This window comes from Drosophila tropicalis, unplaced genomic scaffold, assembly GCF_018151085.1.
Source record: "Drosophila tropicalis isolate 14030-0801.00 unplaced genomic scaffold, ASM1815108v1 contig_694, whole genome shotgun sequence".
Classification (NCBI taxonomy): Eukaryota; Metazoa; Arthropoda; class Insecta; order Diptera; family Drosophilidae; genus Drosophila; species Drosophila tropicalis.
Genome location: NW_027173176.1, coordinates 1,323,051 through 1,349,169, shown reverse-complemented (window position 1 = coordinate 1,349,169; position 26,119 = coordinate 1,323,051). Strand labels below are relative to the sequence as shown.

General features: G+C 37.7%; 5 protein-coding genes across 11 annotated transcripts; 3 read left to right on the top strand and 2 right to left on the bottom strand.

Moving 5' to 3' along the window:
* Positions 1 to 572: 572 nt before the first annotated feature.
* Positions 573 to 17,178, top strand: Atat (alpha-tubulin acetylase). 4 transcript variants are annotated; one of them, XR_011032818.1, is made up of 8 exons: positions 580 to 919; positions 9,746 to 9,970; positions 10,087 to 10,242; positions 10,328 to 10,723; positions 11,549 to 11,714; positions 14,620 to 14,711; positions 15,030 to 15,125; positions 15,188 to 15,632. XR_011032818.1 is itself a non-coding variant. In XM_068293235.1 (7 exons), the coding sequence occupies exons 2-7, from the start codon at positions 9,864 to 9,866 to the stop codon at positions 16,239 to 16,241; spliced, it is 1,437 nt and encodes a 478-aa protein (XP_068149336.1). In that variant the 5' UTR covers positions 573 to 919; positions 9,746 to 9,863; the 3' UTR covers positions 16,242 to 17,177. The 4 variants fall into 4 exon arrangements, 3 of the variants coding, with proteins under 3 accessions (XP_068149336.1, XP_068149338.1, XP_068149337.1); XM_068293235.1 differs by lacking the exons at positions 15,030 to 15,125; positions 15,188 to 15,632 and adding an exon at positions 15,722 to 17,177 and having other exon boundaries at positions 573 to 919; XM_068293237.1 differs by having other exon boundaries at positions 15,030 to 15,632.
* On the bottom strand, positions 3,006 to 4,469 carry aay (phosphoserine phosphatase). Its single transcript, XM_068293241.1, has one exon. It carries the CDS (start codon positions 4,049 to 4,051, stop codon positions 3,233 to 3,235), a length of 819 nt encoding a protein of 272 aa, XP_068149342.1. The 5' UTR covers positions 4,052 to 4,469; the 3' UTR covers positions 3,006 to 3,232.
* LOC137579450 (probable serine/threonine-protein kinase drkD) lies at positions 11,991 to 13,618 on the top strand. 2 transcript variants are annotated; one of them, XM_068293239.1, is made up of 4 exons: positions 11,991 to 12,304; positions 12,395 to 12,511; positions 12,594 to 13,163; positions 13,217 to 13,618. In XM_068293239.1, exons 1-4 carry the CDS (start codon positions 12,242 to 12,244, stop codon positions 13,424 to 13,426), a joined length of 960 nt encoding a protein of 319 aa, XP_068149340.1. In that variant the 5' UTR covers positions 11,991 to 12,241; the 3' UTR covers positions 13,427 to 13,618. The 2 variants fall into 2 exon arrangements, with proteins under 2 accessions (XP_068149340.1, XP_068149341.1); XM_068293240.1 differs by having other exon boundaries at positions 11,993 to 12,304; positions 12,398 to 12,511.
* A 133-nt stretch (positions 17,179 to 17,311) lies between the features above and the next one.
* Positions 17,312 to 20,609, bottom strand: Cpsf5 (cleavage and polyadenylation specificity factor subunit 5). Of its 2 annotated transcripts, XM_068293233.1 has the most exons (5): positions 20,202 to 20,606; positions 19,868 to 20,132; positions 19,628 to 19,793; positions 17,585 to 17,699; positions 17,312 to 17,516 (listed from the first exon to the last, which is right to left on the bottom strand). In XM_068293233.1, exons 1-5 carry the CDS (start codon positions 20,345 to 20,347, stop codon positions 17,495 to 17,497), a joined length of 714 nt encoding a protein of 237 aa, XP_068149334.1. In that variant the 5' UTR covers positions 20,348 to 20,606; the 3' UTR covers positions 17,312 to 17,494. The 2 variants fall into 2 exon arrangements, with proteins under 2 accessions (XP_068149334.1, XP_068149335.1); XM_068293234.1 differs by lacking the exons at positions 17,312 to 17,516; positions 17,585 to 17,699 and adding an exon at positions 17,742 to 19,369 and having other exon boundaries at positions 20,202 to 20,609.
* A 192-nt stretch (positions 20,610 to 20,801) lies between these two features.
* LOC137579255 (myb-like protein AA) lies at positions 20,802 to 24,383 on the top strand. 2 transcript variants are annotated; one of them, XM_068292965.1, is made up of 5 exons: positions 20,802 to 21,145; positions 21,246 to 22,402; positions 22,470 to 22,639; positions 22,708 to 23,849; positions 23,912 to 24,383. In XM_068292965.1, the coding sequence occupies exons 2-4, from the start codon at positions 21,857 to 21,859 to the stop codon at positions 23,801 to 23,803; spliced, it is 1,812 nt and encodes a 603-aa protein (XP_068149066.1). In that variant the 5' UTR covers positions 20,802 to 21,145; positions 21,246 to 21,856; the 3' UTR covers positions 23,804 to 23,849; positions 23,912 to 24,383. The 2 variants fall into 2 exon arrangements, with proteins under 2 accessions (XP_068149066.1, XP_068149065.1); XM_068292964.1 differs by having other exon boundaries at positions 22,708 to 23,913.
* Positions 24,384 to 26,119: the final 1,736 nt, after the last annotated feature.

The following is a 26,119-nucleotide window of genomic DNA, read 5'->3' as shown; positions in this document are numbered from 1 at the left end:
TAAATATTCTCTAGCTAAAAAACAAGCAATCAGCACAATTGCTAAATTAGCTAAATCTTGAAACGCTTAATGGTTATTTATATTTATAATGCCACTTCTATTACAATACATATGGAAATTACTTATTATGTTGATAAAATTAGGGTTGGCTTTAAAAAAAGTAAAACCAAATTATTGAACTAGTTCTACTGTCTCAGCAACACTATCGGTTCAATAGTATGAGTGACTATCGATAAGATTGTCGTTACTAAAAATTACCATTACTAACACAAAAAGTATTTAAAGTACATTTTATCAACATTCGACATTAGTAATTTTAAGAATTATAGGAAAATTCCAAAATAAGTTAATAAATGGGTCAAAAAACCCCGACAAATGCCGTTAAACTATATTAACGAAAGTAATATGCTATCTCACAGCTGTCTAGTGCAATAATATTTTCCTAGATTTGGTATATAACACTTTAAAACTAACTTAAAATTAGTTGTATTTTCACATAGCTGGCAACTGGCTTCAGCCACAACGATAGTCCATCTCTAATACATTTAACAATATATCGATAACCATATTGGCCGATTAATAACAAACAGCTGTTGCTTGTCTCAAGTTTGGGGCTTAATTCTCTGCTCTGCGCAACCCCCAAAAAAAGAAAGACCAGAAATAAAAATCTCTGCTTGGGGCTTGGCGCTGCTGGTACTTAAAATTCAGTTTATATCTAGTTTTCGTGGCATCAACAACGTTCCATTCAAAAGTCGCCATCGTTCCGGTGTTGAGAGTGTTGTGTTTTTTTTGGTCGTAACAAACAATTCGCATAACAGAGCGGCGCGGCACGCGTATACATACACAGATACACCACAGTTACAGTTACAGTTTTTTTTTGATTGCTAAAAGCCGAAACGGAAACCCAAAAAAACGAAACGTAAGCTACAAAACATTATAAATAAATCAACAGCAACAAATGTGTGTTGCAATAATAAAAACAGTGATGATTTTTTTTCCATACCGTTTGATTTTAATTCAGAAAAAACTTTTGTTACCATGTTTGCGTTTGTGTGTGTGTGTGTGTGAGACACTGTTAGGGCGCAGCAGCTGCAGTTGCAAACTGGAACGCTCACACACATCCGAATCCGCATCTAACTCCTGGGATAAAAACTCAGTTATTATATCTTGAGCTTTGGTTTATACTATTTTGTTTTTTTCTTGTAAGTTTTTGCCAAACCCCGAAAACAATATTGTTAAAAAAAAAAAATTTTGTATATTATTATTCTTTTTTTGTTTTTTGCTGCCTCTTTTGGGCTTTATTAACGATTTTTACGTCATGCTGGGCTAGCAGCCAAACATCATAACTTATTATAGCCAGTGAGTGCGTAGTGAGGTGAGTCAGTCAGGCCTCCATATGATTTGCATGCGTCACACAGAGGATGGATGATGATGTTGCCACACAAAGATGCACACAAGAACCAAAAAAATAAAATAAATAAAAACTGTTTTTAACAAACGTTTTTTTATGCTGGTGATCTCATATTCCCATCTCAAACTGTTTTCATCTGCGCGTCGCGCGGGTTTGCTTCCGTTTTGGTTGGTATTCGTTCTGCCCCAGAACTGCAGCATGTTCGTTCGTTTCTGGCCTTAATTCACGCCTCTGTGCGTTGAAAAATCTTTGAGAGAAACCGACCGCGCTGCCGTTTGCCGTTTTTTCTATGAACATATCTGCTCCTAATAAGGTTTTAAGTCCAGACCCAGCCGGCGAATGCTTTAAAGCAGTTTTCTTTGCTTCTTGGCCGCGGGGGCAATTAAACGCAATGACGTTGACCCTCAATTTATTCACCTCACGAATCGCCCATTCATATCAAACTCTACTCGGGGGGCGCCCACATATTAACCTTGTTTGGTATTTGGCTTTTATAAAACAATTCTTAATTGCTTTGACTCGGTTCTGGTGTCTGGTCTGGGCGAAGCAGGCGTGTAATTTAGCAACTCGTTTGCTTTTAATTGCCGTTTAGAAAGTACTTTTTTTCGATGTGGTTTATTGTAGTAAGTACTTTAACCTTCGTACCACATATTTTTTTGGTAACTATCTAGAAACTGGGCTAAAGTAGTTATAGAAAGTGGTGTTAGAGCTGGAAATGACGAATGAGACCCAATGGTAATTTTTGCGTTTCCTTACTGATCTCTCTTCACAAAAGACCCTTTCCTTACGCTATTACCAATTTTGTCAGCGATCGCAAAAAATCCCATCTATCATATTTATGTTGATAATTTACAAAAAATAAAACAAAAGTTTTTAACACTATTTCTTGCTCTCATAAAATTGATAAAACACAAAATGATCCGCATTTAATATTAAAAAACCTTTGAGATAAACCCCAATTTGGCTATATCTAAGTAATAAAGTCAGCTACTTAAAACCCCCTGTTATTTATCACATAGATAATGCAAAAAAAGATAATGAATATTTTATTCAGGTGGGCAAAAACAAAGTACTTAGTGGCCATAATAAACTGAAAACAAATACATATATTTCCCCATGTTGCGAAAAGTCCTGATGAAAGTTTGGGTCATTTAGCTTTATAATATTCGAACTTCAAATAATATCGATTTCAAACTTCAATCAATGCTGTGATAGCAATTTTGTGACCAACTTGATCTGCGTAGAAACCATTGAAGTCTACACATGCAATTCGGGGGCTTTAGTTTTTATGGTTTGCGAGATCTAAATAATTATACAGACGGACAGGTGGATGCTGAGCACATGCGACTTTAGTATACCCTTTTCCTGTATGTGAATGCAAAGTACAAAAATGGAAAAGAAGAAGAAATTTTAAAACAATTTTGTTTCCTTGTTCCTTAAGCAGGAATCAATCGAAATGAGATGAAAGCACAGGGTAACGAACTGTTGGAGCTTTTACATTTTAACTGTTTTCTAGTGCTCTCTTTCTCTCTCTGCGTGCTGTTAAACAGCTGACACTTAACAGCGGTGATGAGTGGGTGGGAAAGTTAATATGTAATTTTACTATCGCTTTTTATTGTTTTAGCAATTGACTATGAACTAATATACACACATATACATATATATATATGTATTTGTAATCTGTACATACATGAGAGACACAAAACACTTTTATTATTTACTACTATATAATATATAACACGTCGATTTGCAAATACTAAATGCGGCGCTGACAGAAAATATCCGCGTCGCTGCCGCTGCCGCCGTTGTTGTCGCCTACGCCTATTGGCCGCCACCTCCAATCAGCTGCTCAAAGTCCGTTACGTAATACTGAGCGCGTCGATAGACTTCGGGCCTGACAACATTGCCACCAAAACCAATAAAATGATCTGCCGGTGGAACAGCCTCCAAGTCGGTGGCACCATCACCAATCATTGTAATCAGAGCGTCCGCATTATGCTGCTGCCTAATCAGGTTGATGGCCTCCGCTTTGCCGCCAGACCGAGATGTGGGCTGATTGATATCAAAGCTATCGTATGCGCCCTGATAATCGAACAGCATTTTATTGGCATACAGCTGAGTGAGTGGTATGCCAAGTTCGTTTGCGACAGGTGCAATTAGGCAATCAAAACCGCCGGATATGAGATAAACCTGCTTGCCATCTGCCTTCAGTTGATTGACAAAACGTTTCACATTTCGAGTGAGAGTACTCGGACGTTCGCGTATGAAATCTTGAACTTGCTTCTGCGATGGCTTTATGATATTCAAACGTATTTGGAGGGCATTCTGAAAGGTCATGGTGCCGCCCATTGCCTCTTTGGTGACACGTGCCACTTCGCTACCTTTGCCACAATAATCAGCCAGCTCATCGATACCCTCTTCACAAATGACTGTGGAGTCGACATCGAAGCAAACAATTTGCGATTGCTGAATGATTTTGGCAGCCAATTGAACCTGTTTGGGTGGTGTGGCAGCCGTGGCAGCGGAAGGATTGGCCGCAACTGTTGGAATCGGCATGGAACCGTTGCCATTACAACTCAATTGCTTGGCGGCTAAGACTGTTGGCGGAGGACGTGCCAGGCTAAGTACTGAGCTGCTCATCTTGATGTATGTGTATAAAGAGGATAACGAGGACAACCACGTTGTGATGACGTTGTTCACACACTGCCGAGGGTTTAGGTTAAATGTCCAACAAAAATTTCCGCTGTCAACGCGCAGATTTCTTTGGTGTTGTTTCTTGTTATTGGTTTCTTTTTTTTGTGTATGCGTTGAATATGTATATTTGGGGGTTTTTTCTTTTTCGCACACGCGCTTTTAGGCTCTCAGCTGTTTTTTGTTTTTATTAGTCTCACACATATAGAAAATACGTATACTTGTCTTGTCTAGTATGCTCTGTGTATTTCAATTGTCTGTTCTTGTTGTGTGTTCTCTCTTTCGCTAACTCTCTCTTTCTCTCTCTCTCTGTGTAAGCCCACACACGATATGATCGCGTTGACTGACTTTTTACAACTGACTTGACGCTTGTCGATCGCCCTTATAAGAAAACTCGCTCAAAGCAGAGATACAGCTACAACACACATTACGTCGCTCGGTCGGCAGAAGCAGCGACGGAGGCATCGTCGGCGGTGGCAGCGGCGGCTGCTCTCACTCTCTTGCACGGTAATCGTACGATAGCCCAAGGGGATCGTGAGTCGCCTCATTGGCTAAACATTACATTAAAACCATTTCAATTGAATGTTTTTCTTTATGTTTACTTTAGTATGTGATTGGAACAGACATTATTGAGATCCTTCCCTTCAGATACAGAAGCAAAATGATTTTGATTGTTTTCTTTTTTTTTGTTGCTGTTGTTGTTGCCTTTTCTTAAGTTTAGACTTCCTTTGTGAATGGGGAAAATGGATCTTTGCCCCGCGCTTTGCGGTTCACGTGCTGCTTGCATGCGTGAGTGAAAACGAGATGGCAATGTCTGTGCTTATCATAAAAACATAAACAAAAAAAAAAAAAAACAGACCACAACACAAAATGCTGTCATTAATGTTGCCGAAGTCAAGTGGTGTTTTTAGTGCCATGGAACTGGCTAGAACTGGTTTATTGACCACACAGACCACATTGACGATTAGACTCTCCTCCTTATCAATTTTAGCACACCCCATTAAAATAAAGAAGAAGAAAAAAACAGCTGATTAAAGTAAAGAGGATCGCCACCGGAAGACCTTAAGTAATTGCCAAAAAAAAAAAGTAGTAAAAGAATCCAAGAAAAACCGCATTTGAACCTAGGCGAGTGTTTTGTTTTGTCTACACACACACACACACACTTGCACACCTTGTCGAATCGAATACCCCCGAAGCTCTTATCTAAACCAAAAAAGACCCCATTACGCAGCGCATTCAAGTCTACCGGAGGAAACAAACAACTGATCGTTTCAAAATACTACTATTTACTTTCTTTTTGTTCCCATTAATCACTGGATGATGGAAAATAACCACACAAAAGCCAGCCGTCTAGATTAAAGCTTATGCAATTCAGTCGATGATCAATTGATGATCAAACAATCAAAACGATCGATCCTTCTGCAGATCTCTAGAATTCTCTCTCTCTCTCTGTTTTTGAGCAGAATGCCGTGTGCTGTGTGTGCGAAGAGCTCGTTCTTTCATTCAATTTCAATTAGATAAAAAATACGAAACGAGAAGCGCGCGTGCAATTCGAATTGCAATGTGCAATTTGATGTTGTTTGCGGTTTTTTGCATTGTTGTTGTTGCTATTATTGTGGAATAACAAGTTGTTTTGATTGCTCGTTGTCGTTGTCGTCGTCGACATTTTGCCGTGATCGATGGTCGGTCTCTGGTAAACAACACAGAGAGAGGGAAATTTAGAGTGAGTGGGGGACCGACCGACCGACCAACCGCAAAAAGTATTTCATTGCCATCGTTCAGTTGCACTTTGATAAAAACCAAACCAAACAAAACAAAACTAAACAAAAAAAATAACAATTTTTGCAGTGCGTGTTCTCATGCATAAGTAAAGCTTAGCTTGGCCTGGCCAATTGAACAAAGTCGTAAACATTCGTTTAGTTATATTTTTAATTACATACATATAACCACACGTATGAATGTATGCACGTTGCCTTGAGCAACAAGAAGAAGGCTGACAAAAAAGGAGGTAAAAAGGAGGAGGCAGCTCGCTAGGTAGGAAGGAAGGTAGGTGAAATCAACCGCGAGCACCTGTCAGCAAAGGCGCCCTGTTGTTGTTTGGACGTTGAGTTTTTCCCTTGCCTTGGTAACTTGAGTATCGATTGACCTTGTTGCTGCATAAATTTACCTAGAGAATACACCACCACGTAAGGCTTGCCGGGCAGGCACAAACATGTCCAAAAATACAAAAGTTCCTTTTATATATACATATAAATACATACCTCATTTATTATGTCCTTTGGTCAAGTCAACCACACATGTTCTTGATGTGATAATCAATTGTAATTAACATCTACACGTATTCAGGGTAAGAATAAATTTAGTGAGGCAGTTCAATGGATCCACAAAAATCTTAACTAAACTCTCGAGTTCACTCGTCATCACTTCGAAAGTACAGGTGAAATGGCCTTCAATGGTCAGAGAACTTTAATATTTCAAAGACATTAAGACCCAGTGCTACCAAAATTCGAATTTTGAGTAAGTTTAGTATCACGTAACTTTAAAAAAGGACACTATTATGTGGTGCCCATCAGATTTTATAAAGATCTGATAAGATTCAGCCGAGTTAAATGCAGAAAGGTTTGTCATCAGGAAATTTACCAAGGTGATAATAGGTGGTTTTCTGGGCTCAGAGCTGTTTCAGTTTCAGGGGTTCCTTTCCAACAACATTCTCCTGCTAGAACTATGAAGTTTTGAATGTAACCCGTTTTGATAATATCTTCCGCGTTTTCGTAGCAGTGTAAAGTCTAGTGAGGCGTTGCAACTGCGTTTCTTCGATATCGAATGTATTAAGTTTAAATGTATTTTTGTATAAAGACAATACATTCACAGATGCAATATACAATAAATAGTATATTTGCATACTCGAAGTGTAGTTGCATAATGACGACTTTCATTAACATATGATAGATAGCGTCACATTTTTCGTTTTTGAGGGCTTGTTTTGTTTCATAAAGATTCTCGAGGGGAATAACAGCTGATAGGGCATGGAGGCAAATAGTGTGTGTCATCGTCTGCCCCGACGACCATTTGACATCGTCAAATGGAATCGGATCATCAGAGATTAATTGATTGAAATTGCATGCAATAGCCATAGACAATTTCATCACCAAGTCAGTCTCAGTCTGGCCTGTATGAAAAATCAAATAATAGTCATAAATAAAGTAAAAATAAATTCTATTTTTCACTTGTCTGCAGCAAGTGATTTGTTATTGTTATTGCGAAAGAAAAGAAAACAAGCAAATAAATTCCAACAACAAAAAACTGCAAGTTGTTAATAATACTACTTACTCACTTTTCCCTCTTTCCCTCTCTATGGCTATCATCATCGTGATCTGTTGCCAAGTGCAGCGGTTGCTGTCCGCTGATTAACCGTTATATTGAGTGAGAGGTGTTGTTGTTGTTGTTATTGTTGTTTACAAACTGCACGCGATTCTTAATTCCCATTTTTGATAACTTTCCTCTCTCTCTCTCTCTCTGTCTGTCTCTTACTGAGAGCAAGCAAAGTTACCTTTCTCTCGCCTCCCCCGTTTTACCCCTTTTCTTATTTGACACATTTTTCCTGGGGAAACAACAGGAACGAAACATGGTCTTTGTTGTTGTTTTTCTGGTTGTCATTGCTGTTTCTTCTTCTTCTTCTGCTTTGGCTTATAAACAGTTATAAATGGAGCTTAAACTCGGCTTTGTGGTGTAAACGAGATGGCTATATAGCAACGTCAATGCTTTATGCACTGGGCAAATAAACACACAATAACAACAACAAGAACAACAATGGCAAGGCAATTCCCTCTCTGCTGGGGGGCTCCAGGCTATAAAAGGAACAACAACTGCATAAACAATTCTCGAAATCGACTATCACATACCTATTACTCGATTTCTCTAGAATCTCAATTCAATGTGAGGGCTCTGAGGGGCCAATTCCGTCTTGGATTTTATACTAAAGTAAATTTTTGAATATCTATTTGATTTCTCAAAATAATAAATACTTACTTGTGTATATAGAATAAGCCGATCTAAATCATACATATATAAACCGGTCTGTTCAATATTTTTCTGTGATTTTCCAAGTAGACAGAAAAAAACAGCATTCTCTTAAGTTACGAAAAGAAATTCCCCTTTTCGATATGCCCCAAGTGGAGAGGGTATTAAAAAAACACGTCATTTGCCCATGCAGTTGGTGCCTATCGCATTTTGACATTCGAGCTGCTTGTTTAAGTTTTAACGCTGACAAAACTATAGAAAAATAGTCAGCAACAGTGAATAACAATGGCAAGAAAGCAAAAAAAAAAAGGAGTTGATTTGCTTGCCATCCCCCCCTTTTCCAACTGAATCCCGCCCCCATTTAGGTAGAGCGAATCCACCTAACTACTAACTACCAATGTACCTGCCACATTTGCCCCACCCCCTTTTGATGTTGTTGGTTTTTTTTTTTTTTTTCAAATGTAATTACAAAAGCCAAGCGTTATCGTTCTGACATCGTAAGTTTTGCCAGTTCGCCAGTTCGTTGCACTCGCTAAAAACAATAATAAATACGGCAACATGAGCAAAAGAGTTAGGTCCTGGCCCACAAGTTTAATGACACTTGAAACTATGGCACACATATTTGTTCATTCATTTCTTTATTCATTCATTCATTCATACATAATGTACATGTGTGTGTGTCTGTGTGTGTTCGTACCGATTACCGCACGCAATTCATTCCTTGATGGTAATCAGTTTAAGCGATGATTTTGCTTAAATAACTGAAAATTACCCTCAATTGGGTCAAATTGCAAGAGGAATATAGATTAAACTAACTCAATAAAGTCTAATAATCGGTGCATAACATGAGATTTTTATGCATGGAACTTAATTTCATATGACTTTTATAGTCTCTCCTCATTCATTTGAAAGTCATAAAATCGGATTAGATATAATCCATTTATAGGCACGTAATTAATCGAAATAGAATTTGTGAGGCTTATTTTTTTTATTGGTTGACATCATGCTATATGTATATATTTATAGTCCCAAATCTAACTATACCATTTCAGGATCTATTTTGATCAAGTTTTTGATGAAATTTATCGTTTGGAGATCTATATTCATTTTAAAATCGTTGAGCTTGATCTTTTAAAGCGTTTCTAATATTTTTAAGGTGTTTTGGAATGTTATATACATATTTCGATCAAAGCTCTTTAAAATTATTTAACCCATTTTGAATATTATTTACATTGTTGAAACGGTTTTTGATTTGTTAGAAATTGTGTGCCTAGACACAAGAATCGCTATATAGTATGTATGTATGTAGATCAATCTGTCGCGTAATTTTCCTTCACCTCATTTTATTTTGTTGCCATTTGATGGCACTCCCCTAGTATATTTCACACGTGTCGGAAAAGATTCGTTGATTGCTGCTGAATCATTTGAAGTCGGTGATTAGTTGCAATTTCAATGATTCCACCACATCCACAGCACCACACCCTATAGAAAGAAACGCGAAATAATAATTGATACGACATACGAAACTGATAATCAAACAATCGCTTTATACAGCGAAAGAGCACGCCTATTGTAACGCTCCATTAAATTTGAATTCGCAAATTCGCATTTACCAAATTACAGACGAAGCAGTGAAGCGGCGGCCCAGAGAATACCTCGATATATATACATATATAGAGAGAGTGAGAGAGAAAGAGAGATACTAAATAGGTCAGAGCAATCAGCAACAAACAGCAGAAGAATGGTGGATTTCCGTTTCGACATTAAACCGCTGTTTCCGCAGTCAATTATTAAAGTGACATCCAATCTCTTGCCGCACACCTTTCGCGGCGATCGGCGTCAGTGTTTGTGAGTATTGAAATTGTATGCGTAGTAATTTTTTGGGATCATGGATCTAACCAATTAACCAAACGTTACACTTTCCAACACTCATGCCACTTATCCACCTGTTGTCCTGGCCACAGAGATGCCACCTCAAAGATGTCGGAAATAATTGATAGATTGGGTCAATTATCGGCCACATCGCAGGGTTTGAGTAAGCCAGTGACCACAGCACAACGTCTCAGAATGTCTGAGAATCAAACAATCTATCTGCTGGCAGATAGCAATGCTGGACACAAGTAAGTCTTGGCGAACTATACAAATTAGAGAGAGATTACAACTGTACATACATGTGTAAAATGAAAAATTTGCAATTCCTTTTAGCGGTGCTGTTATTGGCCTTCTTAAAGTTGGCACCAAGGATCTCTATTTGTTCGATGAAACCGGCCAGACACGTAAAGTGGAGCAGGCTCCATCGATCCTTGACTTCTATGTCCACGAGTCGCGTCAACGTTCGGGTCTGGGCAAACGTCTCTTTGAGACTATGTTGAAAGAGGAACACTGGACCCCAATAAAATGTTCTGTGGATCGTCCATCTGAGAAGCTTTTGGCGTTTTTAGCCAAACATTATGGTCTACAGCGTACCATACCGCAAGCGAATAATTTTGTTCTATACGAGGGTTTCTTTAACAATAATAATGATAACGATAATGGTTCAAACCATTCCAATTCTCAATCTACGGCCAATGGACATGGAAATGGCCTGCACATAACAAACAGGTTAGTATTCAGGAAACATTTCATTTCCTTCCATTGGTGGCCCCCTCTCCGTCTATCCATCCAGGTAATTTGCATATCTTGCTGCTAGCAAATAGTGTCTACTCATGATGAAAGGATAACGAATGAAAGTGAAAGCCACGAAAGAAAGACCCTGTTACTTACTTACTACTTAACATTCAATTTACTTATAGTCGAAACAAAAAAAAAAAAAAAAAGCATTTAAGGCCATAGAGTTGTGTCAGTTTTAGCTTCAGTCTACTTTCCATTTTACATTTTTTATATAAATCTTTCCATCAGACTACTAATTATAGTTTGTAGTTTAGGGAAAGCTTGAACTAACTATTAACTAAAACTCGGAGAATGCATGAGGCAATCAAAAGTCTGGTCAAATAATCTAAATAAACTGGCCAAAGTGTGCCAAGATAGATAGAACTTTACTTTCCTTAAGATAAGAGTCTAATTAACTCCTTCAGGTTCGACTTGAAATGGAAAGACGGATTGAATAATTGATTTGAAGTTGAATGATTTGAAAAGAAATATTAACCAAAATTAATTTAGTCCAATTCGTTCTAGATGAAATATTTCTTAGGGACATCATGAGTTCTCAAAAGAGATAGTTAAATTGAATACTCTAATAGGAAATATCTTTATATGATAATAATTCCAGGATATAACAAAGATAGATTAAGTTTTTGGTGGCTTTTTGTGCTTTTTATGTGCCTAACTAATTGAATATTCTTTCTCCCCCCTCTCTCTCTCTCTCTCTCTTTTTTATGCCATTTAACTAACTGATTTATATATATTTAACAACATCATCACATCAAGTCCTAACACTCAACTATTTGGTGCTACTTATCTGGGCGATGAGGCTAACAAAAGACGTGGATCACAGCAACAACAGACTTCATCGAATGTTTTGTTGCAGCAAATAACACAGATCTCACCATCGGGACGCTATGGTGCTCCGCGTCCCACATGCAGTATGGCGGAGGTACTACATTATAATAATCTAATCTAATTAATACAAACACCTACATACATATATCCATACCCCAATGAGAAATCTAGAAAACAAAGTAACCTTGGATTTGTGATATGCAAACCAAAAACAATCAAAGTAGCCTTAGGATTGAGATCTGGGGAGGCCATGACTTGAGTAAATTTTGTAGAAATTTTAAGGTACTCTGGAATTTTGCTACGAAAGTTCAGTTCTCATTTTTCCTCAATACAATTCACAACGTTTTTTGCTTTCCTCCTCTCTTTACAAATAAAAAGTATTTTTTCAAACAATTTACATCCCAAAAACAAAAAAGAAAAAACTAACCAAAACTAAATATAAAAATACAAAGGAAAAGTAATAATAATTGTAATAATAATAATATAATAATAATATATATATATTAAGTGTACCAACTTTAATTTCGTCGTTTTATCGCGGTCGACGGTCGTCGTCGCGAAATTTGTGTGCAAAAGTTTTTCGTGTGAATTCGTCGTTATTCGGTGTTATAATTTTCAACGATGGATCCAAGACGTGGAGCCGCACGCCAGAATGCTAATGCTGCCTCTAAGACCAGTGTGGCGGTAAGTTGGTCAAATAAACACACACGGACGGAGAATGCGGAGGAAGGGGAGAGTGTGCAGACAATTCATACCCCCATTTTTGGTTTACAGCAGCAGTCACGCCATGTCCACCATCAGCCGACAGCAGCGGCAACTAACGTTGGCCATAAGTTTGGCGGCAGTGAGGTCAGCTTGAGTCCCAGTCAGGCCAAAAAAGATGCCGAAAATGTAAGACACAACATGACTGATTTGTTCCTAATTGTATAAACCAACCAACGCACACACACACACACTACGTCAACTCACTTAGCCACGCAAGAGTCCTTTGGATGCCTTGAGTCGTGGCAGCAATTTGCGTCAGGATCCCTTTGAGCGACGCTCTGGATTGCAGGATGTGGATGAGGCCTTCTTGTCTAACAATGCATTTGCACGGCCCTCGCGTGTACGCCATTCGGGCTTGGAAATTGGCATGTCAAATGCCACAATGCCACAGCCGGCAGGAGGAGTAGGAGCCGCTGCTCCATCTACTATGGCACCCATGCGTATGGCCGGTGGACAAGAGCAGCAGCAGCAGCAGCAGCAGCAGCCATCACTGCAACAACAGATTCCACCGATGAATGCTGTGCCTTCTCAGCACCAGCAACAATATGTACAGCCTCCAGCTGCCGGGCAGCCCACACGCCTTGAGCCGGCACCCTCAGGTCGTGCTCATGTGCATCAACAGGCTGCCTATGAGCAGCAGCAGCAGCAACAGCAACAGATGCAGCAGCAGCAACAGATGCAACAGCAGCAGCAGCAGCAACAACAGCAGGAAGCTATGTTTGCACAACAGCAACAAGCAGCGGCTCAGTCTCAACAGGCTCAACAGCAGCAGGGCTACGTAAATATAATGCAATTTCTTCCTTTTAGTCACACTCACATCCTTGATTATAGCCTGCCCAGCAACCAATTGGCGGTGGCACAGCCAATGCTAATCAAAACGCTGCGGCAGCTTCTGCTTCTGGCAATAATGGCGGAGCTGGTGGTGCTGCTCCCCCACCGGATGCTGAAATGTGCACCACTTGTCCCAATTGCCAAACAACCATCTATTTGGTACGCTCCCCCGAGCTGGGACACGGTGATGCTGGATCCCCAGGGCAATAAGCCAGGGAATGAACACCAACAAAAAAAAAAAATAATTCATGCAAATTTCCGGTTCTAAAAATTCACAAAATTTTAAATTTCATTGTAAATGTTTTTTCGTGTTTCTTTTATGCTAACCATAATCTTTTCCACAATCAATCCGAAAGCAAAAACTAAATTCTAAACACAATTAAATGTAAAATTTGAAGCATATGTTAACTAAAATGTTGAAACCAGAAAAGCAAACTGTCTTTTTAAATACCAAGGCCAAAAAGGATCTTGCTTCGATCAATTGTACTCTCGAAAGAAGTAGAAGATGTAAAAGGATAAATCTGAATCTAGATAGACCCAATGTGTCTTTCGATTCTTGTGATTAGTTCTTAATTGATTTCAGTGGCAAAACTAATGTTTTTTATTAAGTTACTAATAAGCACAGGTTAACCCAAAGTTCGTTTTTTTTTGCCGTCTATTGAAAAAAATTGTGGTGTAAATGAGTTGTATGTATGTGTATGTAGGAATAAAGGGCGGGCTAGACTACAAAACGTTGTGTTTTAGTATGAGTAAATGAGGAAACAAACCTTCCCTTTTCCACAAAGAACAAAAAAAAAAAAAAAACCACCCCACCATATTTTTATGACAATTTTCTTGGATTTCTTTTTTGCATTGACTGGAATGTGCCAGTGGGTCAAGTCAGGGGTGGCCGCCTTCCTTTATTCAAATCAAAAGCGGCAGAAACTTTATGAAAATATTTTCAAATATATTTTACATAGAAATTGTTAGCAGGTTCCTTAGAATATGTCTTCATTCCCAATAAGATTCTTTTTAAATTCAAAGTCTCTCCTTTAGTTGCCATTAGATTCTCACTGAATCCGCTCCTTGTGGCACCACATGTTTTTGTTTTTGGGGTGGCTCTGGTTTCGGTTTACATTGGCTGCGTGCCAAGGCGCGGTTTGTGTGTGGCATGTGAAATAAACTTTCCTTTAGCTTTGACACTTGTGTGTGCTAGATTTTGTTCACCGGCTTTATGGGGTTGGTTGGTGGTTCGTTTGGTGGTGCCACAATAACGAGAAACTTAATTATGTATACTAGTATATGTATTTATGGCCATATACTAAGCAATTAATAGAGTAATTCAATGGATTAAATCATTGAGTTAAATTGAAATTGATAAAATCTAAACGATATTTCATTTTCTCTGTTTTTGTTATTTGTAGATAATTCATGCTGGTGGCTCTAAGAATGGCAGCAACAAAGTTGCCGGTGGTGGAGGAGGAGTGGGTGGTGGTGGCAGCGTGGAGTCAAGCAGGTAAATTAGATCAATCAAATATACAATATGTATGTACATATATGTATATATATATATATAGAGAGAGAGAGAGGTAGAGAGAGACTAAGCCACATTTCAGTGGTCATAATTTAGTTGTTTTCTATATATATATATATGTACATATATACATATCTATATAACATATTTTCGTTTCATTCATTTATTTTGTTTTCCTTTGGTTTCACTTGTCTCTTTTACTTTCTGTCACTCTCTTTCTCTCTCTCTCTCTCTGTCTGTCTGTCTATATCTTTCGTTTTGTTTTTTTGTCGTTTTTTCTTTCATTTTTGTTCGTTTCAGAATCAAATAAGATATAGAGCACACTCACAATACACCACAGATTACAAATACGGCTGGCATTTCATACAGAAAATCAAGAAAAATGAACAACAAATTGTACAAATCTTTCGTTTATATTTATATATAGATAAATATTTATTAATTTTTGTTTTGCCTAGTTAATTTATGTAAACTATATATACACAAATGTATGTACTTATATACAAGATGATGAATTTATCCGAAAAGCAAAAGATGCGAGAGATGTTGCTCCTGATGCTGTCTGTCTCTTGCTGCACTTGCCACTGCACCGTCCGCAACATGAACAACAACAACAACATCAACAATAAGAACATTATTGGAACCACACACACTCACACACACACACAAATTACCTGATTAATTGTGATGACATTTTATTTAACAAATTTTAATACTAAATGCATAATTTATTTTGTTTAAACAAACCACCCCACTGCCTACACCGCCCCCAACCCACACACAAACACATTATTATTATTATTATCATTTTTTTTCTCCTCTCTTTTGACGTGCAATAAAAAAAAATCGAAAATCAAAATCAAATCAAATGCATAAATAAAAAACACATTTGTAAAGAGTAAATGCCGAGTCCCCTCATTCGATTTTTCAATTTTGCATTGCAAAACCTTTTTGTAAACTATATTATAATATTAGATACTCTCTCTAAACAGCGGCCAAGACCTAGCAGAACTAGCAGCCCAATTGCAGATGCATGATCCAGAACCCGAAATTCACGAATCTCAGATTCAACCCGAGCCTGACCTGGAGCCGGAGGAAGAACCAGAGGATGAGCTGGAGGAGATGCCACCGTCTCCATTGCCGCCAACACCGCCGCTAAAGGCTCACACACCGACACCACCGTCGGTACGTTCGCCGGAGGCTGCGGAGAGCATCATTGGCGATAATCGTAAGCCACCGGCATTTCAATTGTCCAAGCAACACACTGGCATGAAGAATCGCTCCTTTGGTGTGGGCATGGCTGTTATGCCCAGCAGTAAAATGGAATTCAATCAATTGGAACGTGAAGATTTCGGTGTGGTTAAAATCAACCGTCCGCCCGGACATGAATTAACCTCACCGGGGCCAGATAATACAGATGCCATGTCCACAGTATCGGGTGCCAATGGGGCAGGTGGATTAACCGATCAGGGTTATTATGATCTCAAGTTCTATCACAATAAATTGTGGTAAGCAGCAGTAGCAGCAACAGGAGGAGATCTGCCAGAGCCAGCAGGCAACAAATGTCTTTACATTCGATTTTTTTGTACGTGGCATATATAAGCATAAATAATGAATTAAACAGAATTTAGCATATAAGCTTAACTTAACTTTATAAACATACATACGTAACGAATTCCCCCATAAACCTTAGGTCAAACACACACTTAAAAGGCGGTTCCTGTTTAGTTAAAAGTTTAAACCATAGTTCAATTTATGTTTTGTGCTTCTTATTTAATTAATTTTGTTGATTGTGTTCGTCCTTCATTTGTTACGGCCAACCACCAGACACACACACACACACACACACAAGAATAAGCACTTAACAGAGCAGCTAAGAGTAAATAATGTTGATTATCTAGAGTAACTCACACACAAAGAATCTAATCTAATTATTATTGCTAGCCATAGTCAAATCAAATAATACATAGTATAATTCAGTTGTAACACACACACACACACTCACAGTATACATATACATATATATTAAGCATTGGGCAACAGATCTAGTTAAATTCTTTGATTTCGATATAATTGCAGACAAGTTCCAAATAATCAAAATATATGCATGTACATAGATTGTTGCCCATTCTTAGCCAGTCAATTTTAAACCAAAATCCATATAATTAATAAACAATATGAACGGCCCGGTGTGTGCATCTCTTCCAATTGCAGCAAACGTGAATATTTCGAGCAGATCTATAGCGATTATATGCTTTAGTCACCCATGGCCAACTACATACATAGAACAAAAGCGCATTAACCTTCTCAACTATAATCAAAAAATGCAAGAAAAAAGCATTCTCTTCTCTGTAACAACAACAACAATGTTTAGTTCTTATTACAAAATAAAGAAACCAAACGCTAATCTATATCTCAAATGACTTAAATAAATGAAATAAAGCACACAAAGAAAGTATTTGTTGTAGTTGGTTTTTTTTTTCTTTCTTTTTTTTTTTTTTTTTTTTTTGGTTTTGTGATTTGATTTCAGATTCTATATGCCAAGAAGTAGGAATTACAATTGATGTAAAGTTTCTAAATCATTTTCTTATTACAAAACATACGCATACACACACGCACGCACACACCTTCCAAACACACGCACACACACACAGATAATGGAGATCTCTACATTAAAGAGTGCGGCATTTGAGTGAGTTCTTGTGGGGGGTGGAGGGGAGGGCAGAGCTGTAGTGTAGTTAGTAGCAGAGCAGTAGATATATCCTTTACATATAGATGAAATTGAATCTGAAAGAAAGAGTTGAAAAATGTTATCGCAACAATGTCACAAATAATGATTATAATCAATAACTCACCTGCATAGCGCTTGCGGCAGGGATGAAATTATGGGTCCATAGCCTTGTGAGTTGTCATATAGCTCGAATAATGGGGCAGCAACAAGCTTATAATTTTTGGGGACAGCAAATAGTGCTAAATGGTGGGGTGGATAAAAACGATACAGACAGAATAATATATATGCGAATATATATATATATAGATATATATTTAAGAGATAGATAGATCGAAAAATAAAGATTGACAGTGAGACAGAAAGAAATAGACAGAGATTGTATATAGATAGATAGATAGATAGAAAGAGAGCGAATCGATTGTACAATTAGGTTTATAACAATTTTATATTGTATACAAAAATCGTTTTTCTTTGGTTTTTTAGTTTCATTCATTTCATTTCTTGTTTTTCTTCGCTTTGTGACTCTTTGTATTTAGTTTTCTTTTACATTGTTCGTTCATTTAAGTATTTTTTTGGTTTTAATTAATTACTAAGATTTTCAGTCTTAATTGCGCTCTCAGATAGTTGCTACTATAAAACAGAACCAAGTCGAGACTAAACATATAATTTTCATAAGTTTTTTTTTTTTTGTTTTTATGTTTACACACATGAAAGAGAGCGAGACAACAAATTCGATTTCATATAGAAAGTGAAAATAAATGAGGCAATAATAATAATAATAATAATAATACTATGTAAACTGAAAGGACCTTATGGCCGAATTCAGCGCACATTAAATTCAATTTGTTTTTTTGTTTGTTTTCCTTTCTTGTTTTTAGTTTTCTTTTGTTTTTTTTTTAAGATGAATAATTAAAACAACAAAAAAAAAAAAAAACGTAATATATGAAAATAAGTATATAAACAGAGTTGCTTTTACATAATTGATAAATTGACGAGTGCTTAGCTTAGTAAGAGCGACTACTACTAATTCGAGGGTAATTGGTGGGGGCGGTGGAAGGACTTTTGGGGGGTTTTTTGATCCCTAAATACCTATATGCTGGCTGTGCGCTCGTATGCAAGCAAATCTCTGCCTAAACACGCAAGATTTGCAAACATTATTCCAGCCAGCAATTCCAACAACAATAACAATAACAAATTGTTACAAAAATGCTTTGTTTGCTTGTAAAACTACTTGTACATCATCCTCTATGTATAGTAGATAAGTGGTATGCTAATATGTATGTATATTAAAAAACAAAAAAAAACCTTAAACATCACAATCAATTTTAGGAAATAGTTTGAGGGGATTTTCTTATATAAAGAGCCGCCAGATGTCGACATATTTACAAAATTATATATGTATATGTTTTTGAAAAAAAAAAAACAAACAACAACAATCTCTCTCTCTCTCGCTCACATAGAATTTTCCCAAATTTAGTATAAATTCTATGGAATAAGAAGAAAAAAACAAACATATGCCAACACGCGCGAGCTGAGCCACACACAAGGATATTTATGATATCGACAACAATAACTATATATCATTCTGATAGTAACAACAAAATCACAAAAAAAAAAAGAATTGTCTTTATATATGTCGAATTTGTGAGACCAAGAACAAGGAACTATGGAATATAGGTTGGTTTTTGTGCGCCTGGTTCTGTGTCTGTTCTGTGCTTTTTCGCTTTGTGGTTGCTGTTTGGCTACTTGTGGAGGCGGGCGGCGCGCACTCTTGAGAATATTTGGTTGGAGAGGTTGGATTTTTGGTTAACGAGTGATACACACACACACACACACTGAGAGAAAATGTTGGAGGGGGGCGGAACAGCTCAGGGTACATCGTAGTAACTGGCGTTCCTGTCCGTATCATCTAAACAGCATTTAAAAGAGATATATATAGATATATATATATATATATATTTTATATGTTTATGTGACATGAGGTTTGGTTTGTTGTTTTTTTTTTTTTTTTTTTTTTTTTTGGTAAATATATATAATTATTTTTTTATTTGGAAACGATTTTAAATTGCTTGCAGGCTTTGCTTTGTTTTTTGCCGCCTTGGATAGCAACCGCAGAGTTATTAATGTATATATGGCCTACCATTGGATCAGTCAGTTTGATACTTACCCTTTTCATGCAGCTGAACAAGAAAGAGACGCTTATGCTCTTTGGGTTTTGTTATATGGGGCGGAATGTAGGGATATTGCGGAGGCTCGAAATTCGGACGCCACCAATTGCCAATGGTGTCCTCAACAATCCAGTCCTGCTTGACACCATCCTGACGACCCAGCGTCTAAAGTGAAGGGGGAAAAATACATGGGTTCACAATGATAAACTACGATGGGGGGTGGAGCAATCCAAACCTACCTCGGAAAGTAATCTCTTCAGGCCATCGACCTCATCTTCGCCGGCATTTAGCTCACCGCCAGGCAATTTAAAGAATGTTGTGCCCAATTGCAAAAGCAGGACATGCGGTAAACCATGTTCATGGACTAATAATACACCCTCGACGGAACGTCGCATCCCAATGCGATCGAATTCCTCGCGCATACGTTGAAAACGCGATGGCACCGATGGATCCTTTTCAAATAGCGGTTCCTTGGTGCCAAATGTGTAATTGGTCAAGGGATAACTGTGGAAACAACAACAGCAACGATTGGATATCAATGAGAAAAAGGAGTTAGATTGTTTTTGCACTCACAGATTGATTGTACGATTTATGGTTAAAGCCTGATTGTTATTATACTTTTGCGTGCCATTATTGCTGGCCGAGGCATCCGCCTGGCCTTGACTGCCACGGCGGGGCCATCCGCTGCCCGACTTATTTGAGACTTGTGTGGACGCCATTATTATGTTATACACACACACACACACACACGCGCGCGAGAGCAGAGGCAAGCACGCACACAGAAAATGCGAAAAGTTGCTATATCAGTTTTAAAACGTTTTCAATTAATCCTTGCAATTACTGTTCTATTTCAAAGGCTTGGCTCTAAGCCCTGGTCCCAGCTTATTCTTTAATGTAGTAAGTGCCCTTTTTGCACATAAATAATTCAATTTTTCGCAGCAAATGTTGCCGGCGTTTATGTGTGAAACGGCGTATGTAATGTGTGTGTGTAATAGTCCTAAGGGTGCGAGTAATAGTCCTAAGGGTGCGAGTAATAGTCCTAAGGGTGCGAGTAATAGTCCTAAGGGTGCGAGTAATAGTCCTAAGGAAGCGACTAATAGTCCTAAGGGAGAGTAACAGTGCTAAGGGTCCGAGTAATACTCCTAAGGAAGCGACTAATAGTCCTAAGGGAGAGTAACAGTGCTAAGGAGTTAATATAAAAACAAATGAGATATATTTAAAATTCAGCGCAGCCAGCAAGAAGAACAACTAGAACAATAGCAACAAAAACAACCGCAACAACAACAAGCACAAGGAGCATTGTATTTACATTCAAAAAAAATGTAATTCGGAAGCAACTGAAGGAAAAAAAACAGGCGTAAGAAAGAAACGCATTTCGTGTGTGTGTGTGTGTTTATGTATGCACCCCGATATATATATATACATACATATGTATGTATGTGTGTGTGTGTGGGTGTATATATATAGTGAATGGTGCAATGGAAAATCATTATTATAAATGAAAACGCGTGAAATGTGTAAGTTTCGTAATGAATATGCATTAAGGCCATGCCGATGCTTTGAAGTTGAAAGTTATTTAAATTTCTTTTCATCTGCTTGCATTATAAAATTATACAGGCTTAAAGGCCCAGACGACCGACAACAATAACAGCAGCAGCAGCAGCAGCAACAACAATAATAAATACAACAGCAATAAAAACAACAACAACACCGACAGCGACCGACAACTCCCAACTATATGTGTGCGTATGGTGCGGGGGGTGCGCAGTGAAGCAGCAGCAGCAGTAGGCCAAGGGGCGACAGCGACAGAGAGAGTGAGAGCGATAGCCAGAGAGTGTGAGAGGTAAGGGCTGTATTTCGTGTATGGGAGGATATTTAATGTCAAAGCTAAGTAAAAGGCGACAACACAACGACACGACACACACATACAACGCCACGTAATATGCATGGCCATTAATTACGCCAAAGAAGGTCAAAAGTTAAATATTGCTATATGGTAAGTGGCAAGAAGAAGGCGAAACACCAGGCACCCCGAAGACGAAGAAGAAGACAAACATCAGCACTAACACGAAGCAGAAGAAGGAACTACATACTAAACTGAACTGAAAGTAGAACAAAGAGGCAATCGAAATAGATACAGAGAGTGAGAGAGAGGGAGAGACAGACGAAACAGCGGCAACAACAACAACAAAGTATTGGCTAAAAAATAAAAGGACAAAAGATACATTATGTCGGCAGCAGAACTTGAGGCGGAAGGGGGTGCTAATTCAGAGCAACAGCAGCAGCAGCAGCCGCAACAACAGCAGCAAACACCACAGCAACATCAACACCAACACCAACAACAACAACAACAGCAGCAGCAACAACAACACCAACCAAATGAACATCTTAGCACTGCCATTGAAGAGACTTTAGCAACATCAAGCAACAACAATAATAACTATAACAATAACATTATGGTTGAAGAACAATTGCAACTAAATAATATGCTGCAACATGCCCAGCAGCATCAACAACAACAACAACAGCAGCAACTGGAAACGAACAATGACCTAACCGGCTTGGGTCTTAGCCTAATGCAATCCTCACCACCCCCACACAGTTACCGTCATTCGAGAGCCTATCGTCATTTTAAGAATCCACCACAACCCCACATGTGCATACGGACCACAACGGAGACAGGGGAAGAGCTATTTATCAATGTCCTTAGCTGGACACGCATTGTGATACCACAAGAACCCAGTGATCCCATACCTCTTTATGGCGGAATGCGCGTAAGTTCAATGAGAATGAATTTTCAACTTTGACATTTAATTAAAGGTTTCTGTGTTTGTATTTAAGGTGCCACCCGGCAGCCCGCGTAGTCCACCAATTGTATTTGCCGTTATGGCCAATCCAGAGGTACTCAAAGATTCGGGTCGTCATAGCAAAGATCCTGAAGAGCGTCGCGCAATGGTGGAACTGATGTGTGACTTTGTGGAGGCTATGAATCCCGGCGTGAAATTAGTCAGGTAGTGGAGGGGGAGTAAGCACTTTTATTCATGAGAACTGACAAACACTTTTCACTTCATCCATGTAGAAACGCCGTCATACTGAAGGATCGCGACATTTCTGGTGAGCTGAAAGATGTTTGGAATGCGGTGCAAGCTCAACGAGATCGTGAACGTGAAGAGCAAATGCTACAGCAGCGTCAACAGCAGCATTATCAGAATATAACCACACAGCAAATGTTTCCCAAATCGCCAGATGCTGCAAGAGCGGCCAGTGGAGGTGGTGCTGGTCAGGGTCTAACTGAGGGAGGCAATTCATTGCAAACAGCAAGCATAGCCGAATCGGTGCCCGGAGATGGCCAGGGTAATGGTAATGGCATAACTCTGGCTGTTTTTGCCCAACAATTGGATAACAAAGTAGCCAGTGAGCAAATCGAGCAGCAGCAACAACAACAGCAGAAATCGTCAGAGGATTCACTCAACGACAGTTGTGTGGATCAGACAGATAATGGTGGTGCTTCGGTGGATAGGACAAATGGTTCATTGGAGAATGCAGATGCCTTAGAAATGGAAATAAAGGCCAGCATGAATAGTAATGGAAGCGGTGGCAACGGTTCCATTCAGCCACCATTAGCTACAGTTGCCACGCCTGTAGTGACGCCCAATCCTCAATCATCACCAGCACCAGCACCTTTACCAGCTCAAATACCTGTTGCCGTCGTCCCAGCTCCTGCCTCAGCTCCAGTTGCCACACCAGCTCCTGCACCAGTACCAGTTCCCACTCCAGCTCCAGCTCCTGCTAAAAAAGAAAAATTGGGCGGTTTTCTGCCCAACGGTTGCATTTTCCCGCGTTTCAAAAACAACAAGCACAAGGATAAGGATAGCAGCAATCACAAGGAGACGAAAAGCAAAGAGAAAACCCTTTTGAATGCCCTCAAAAAGAGCAAGGAGAAGAAAGTGGCGCCCAGTGAGCAACAGCAACAACAGTCGGCGACAAATAATGGCGAAAAGGCCAGCACAACCGAAGCCACCAGCCAATATGAAAAGAACTGCATCAATAATCTGGAATGTGAGGTCCAGAAACTTGACTTGAACAATAGCAACAACGATAATAATATGTTTATCAAGCTGAAAGTGTCAACGGCTCAGGCAACGCCAGCAGCAACAGCAGCGGCAGCCAAGTAAAATTATTCAAATTAAGTTGCACCACAAAGAAAATTTAAGTAGAGAGGTAAGTAGATACTTACCTACACACACACACACACATATACCATACACCACACACACACACAGAAGGATAAAACTAGCACTCACTAGCTATAATATTAGCAAACTGACCTGATTGATGGTGAGTGAACAAAAAGGATCCATTTACTCACTACTCCAATTGGTCATTCCTCCTGGCACCTAGACATAGAAGAGAAGTCTTGGACATCATGTAGCATATATACATAAATATATATATATATATATATATATATACAAGATTTATATATACAAAAACGTTTATATATACATATACATACATACATACACACACCCACACACAATCACAAAAGTCAGTCAATTTTTTGTGAAAAGACTCTCCATAAGAAATTAAATAGAAGACGATAAAGTTGATGTAGGACAAACAAAAAAAAAAAAAAAAAAAAAAAAAATTTGTGCCATTTTCCATAAAATTTCCACTACCAGAAACAACAACCATAATCGTTACAACAACAACAACAACAAGAAAAAAGAAAACCAAAATCTTCCCCTGGCATAAACATATATACATCTATAGATATTAATGTATATATATATATATATATATGTATATTAATATATATATATATATATATATATATATAAATGACGTACTTATATAGTTCAATATTTGTATGTTCAAGCATACAGTTTGCCTTATATATACAAAAAAAAAAAAAACCAAAACAAAAACAAAAAAAGAAAAGAAAACCCGTAAAGAAAATGGTATTTAAACTAACATTTAGGCAATCGTTAATTGAAACTCATGCGCCAAATGATCATCTGCATCTTCTCTGCACATCGCATTGCATTATTGCCTCATCCTCCTCCTTCTCTATTCAAAATAATGAGAAAAAGTATTATAGAAATTCCCCCAAGAATAACAAAACATAAAACCATCAAATTTACTCATCCACTCCAACCATTTAATCCATAATCGAATCGAATCGAGTCGAATTGATCTCCAATTTTTTATGATTTGTGTAGAAACCAACCAACTCTTATGTACCTTAAAATGTATACCCCCTATGCTACCCCTTACTTATATATTTATATACTACTTATAGCACTTAATGCATGGCTAAACTGTTGTTTTTCGCCTTTTTGTTTTCATAATCAGATGGAACTTTTTATTAATGGAAAGGTTCCCCTTCGATTATGATTTTTCATATTTTTATTGTGTTTTCAAATGTTGTGCTTTGTATTTTTTTTGTTAATGTTTTTTTTTTTTACATAAACACTTTACTTTAAACACTAATTCAATGAATGTTGTCTCAATTTCCATGTCGATTAGTTAAATTGTCCAAATTGTAATATCATTTGCTCCAAGGATTCTATTTTAAAAGTGAAACAGTATATATCTTAAGGTGCCTGATTATTTAATAGACAAAAAATCGTGTCGCCTGAAACTTCTGAAACACCTTTTTTTAGGTTTTTGGTAAATAGTTTCATAAACTTATCCAATATCCTTAAAATGAACCCTTAATACAATATGTTTATGTCTTAACTTGATTTTGAATTAAAAAATTTTGATTGCAAAAGTAGAAAAAGCATTCAACAGCATTTAAAAAAAAAAAAACCAACAATTGGCATTAATTCCAAATGGTTATTGAGAACAACAGACCGTTTATATATGCATATATGTATATGTATGTGTGCATATCCTTCCCTCGATAGTAAAAGTTCCTAAAAAATAATCTTAATTTATGTCATTATTTATATAGAATATTAAATATTTTTTAAATTTCTACAGGTTCTATTATTGCTTAATTCTTTCTATTTAATTGTTGTCATTTATATTTTTGCATTTTTTTTTTTTAATTTACTCGAACTTTTAAACCTAATCTCATTTTTAACTTTCTCCGTGATTAAGCTAAACCCAAACAACACATGCATTTTTCGACTTATCACAACAAAAAAAAAAAAAAAAAAAAAAAAACAAACGGAAAATAAACAAAAACTCTATTTAATAATAAACAACTAAAACTCGAAAACTGCAATATCGGACTGAACAATGCTGCCATATATAAAAACGAGTATACCCCCATTTGTTGTACCCTATGGGTGTACAGGGTGTATAACAAAAACAAAATATAAAAGAAAAATAACTCAAATTATACATACAATACGAAAGAACGAAAAAAAATTCTCTCTACTAATGTGATTCATTTCGAAAATCAAATTTTTCGTTTTTTAACATCGAAAGAAAAACAAAATAAAACCTAAAAAGAAAAAAAAAAAACAAAATTCCTCAAA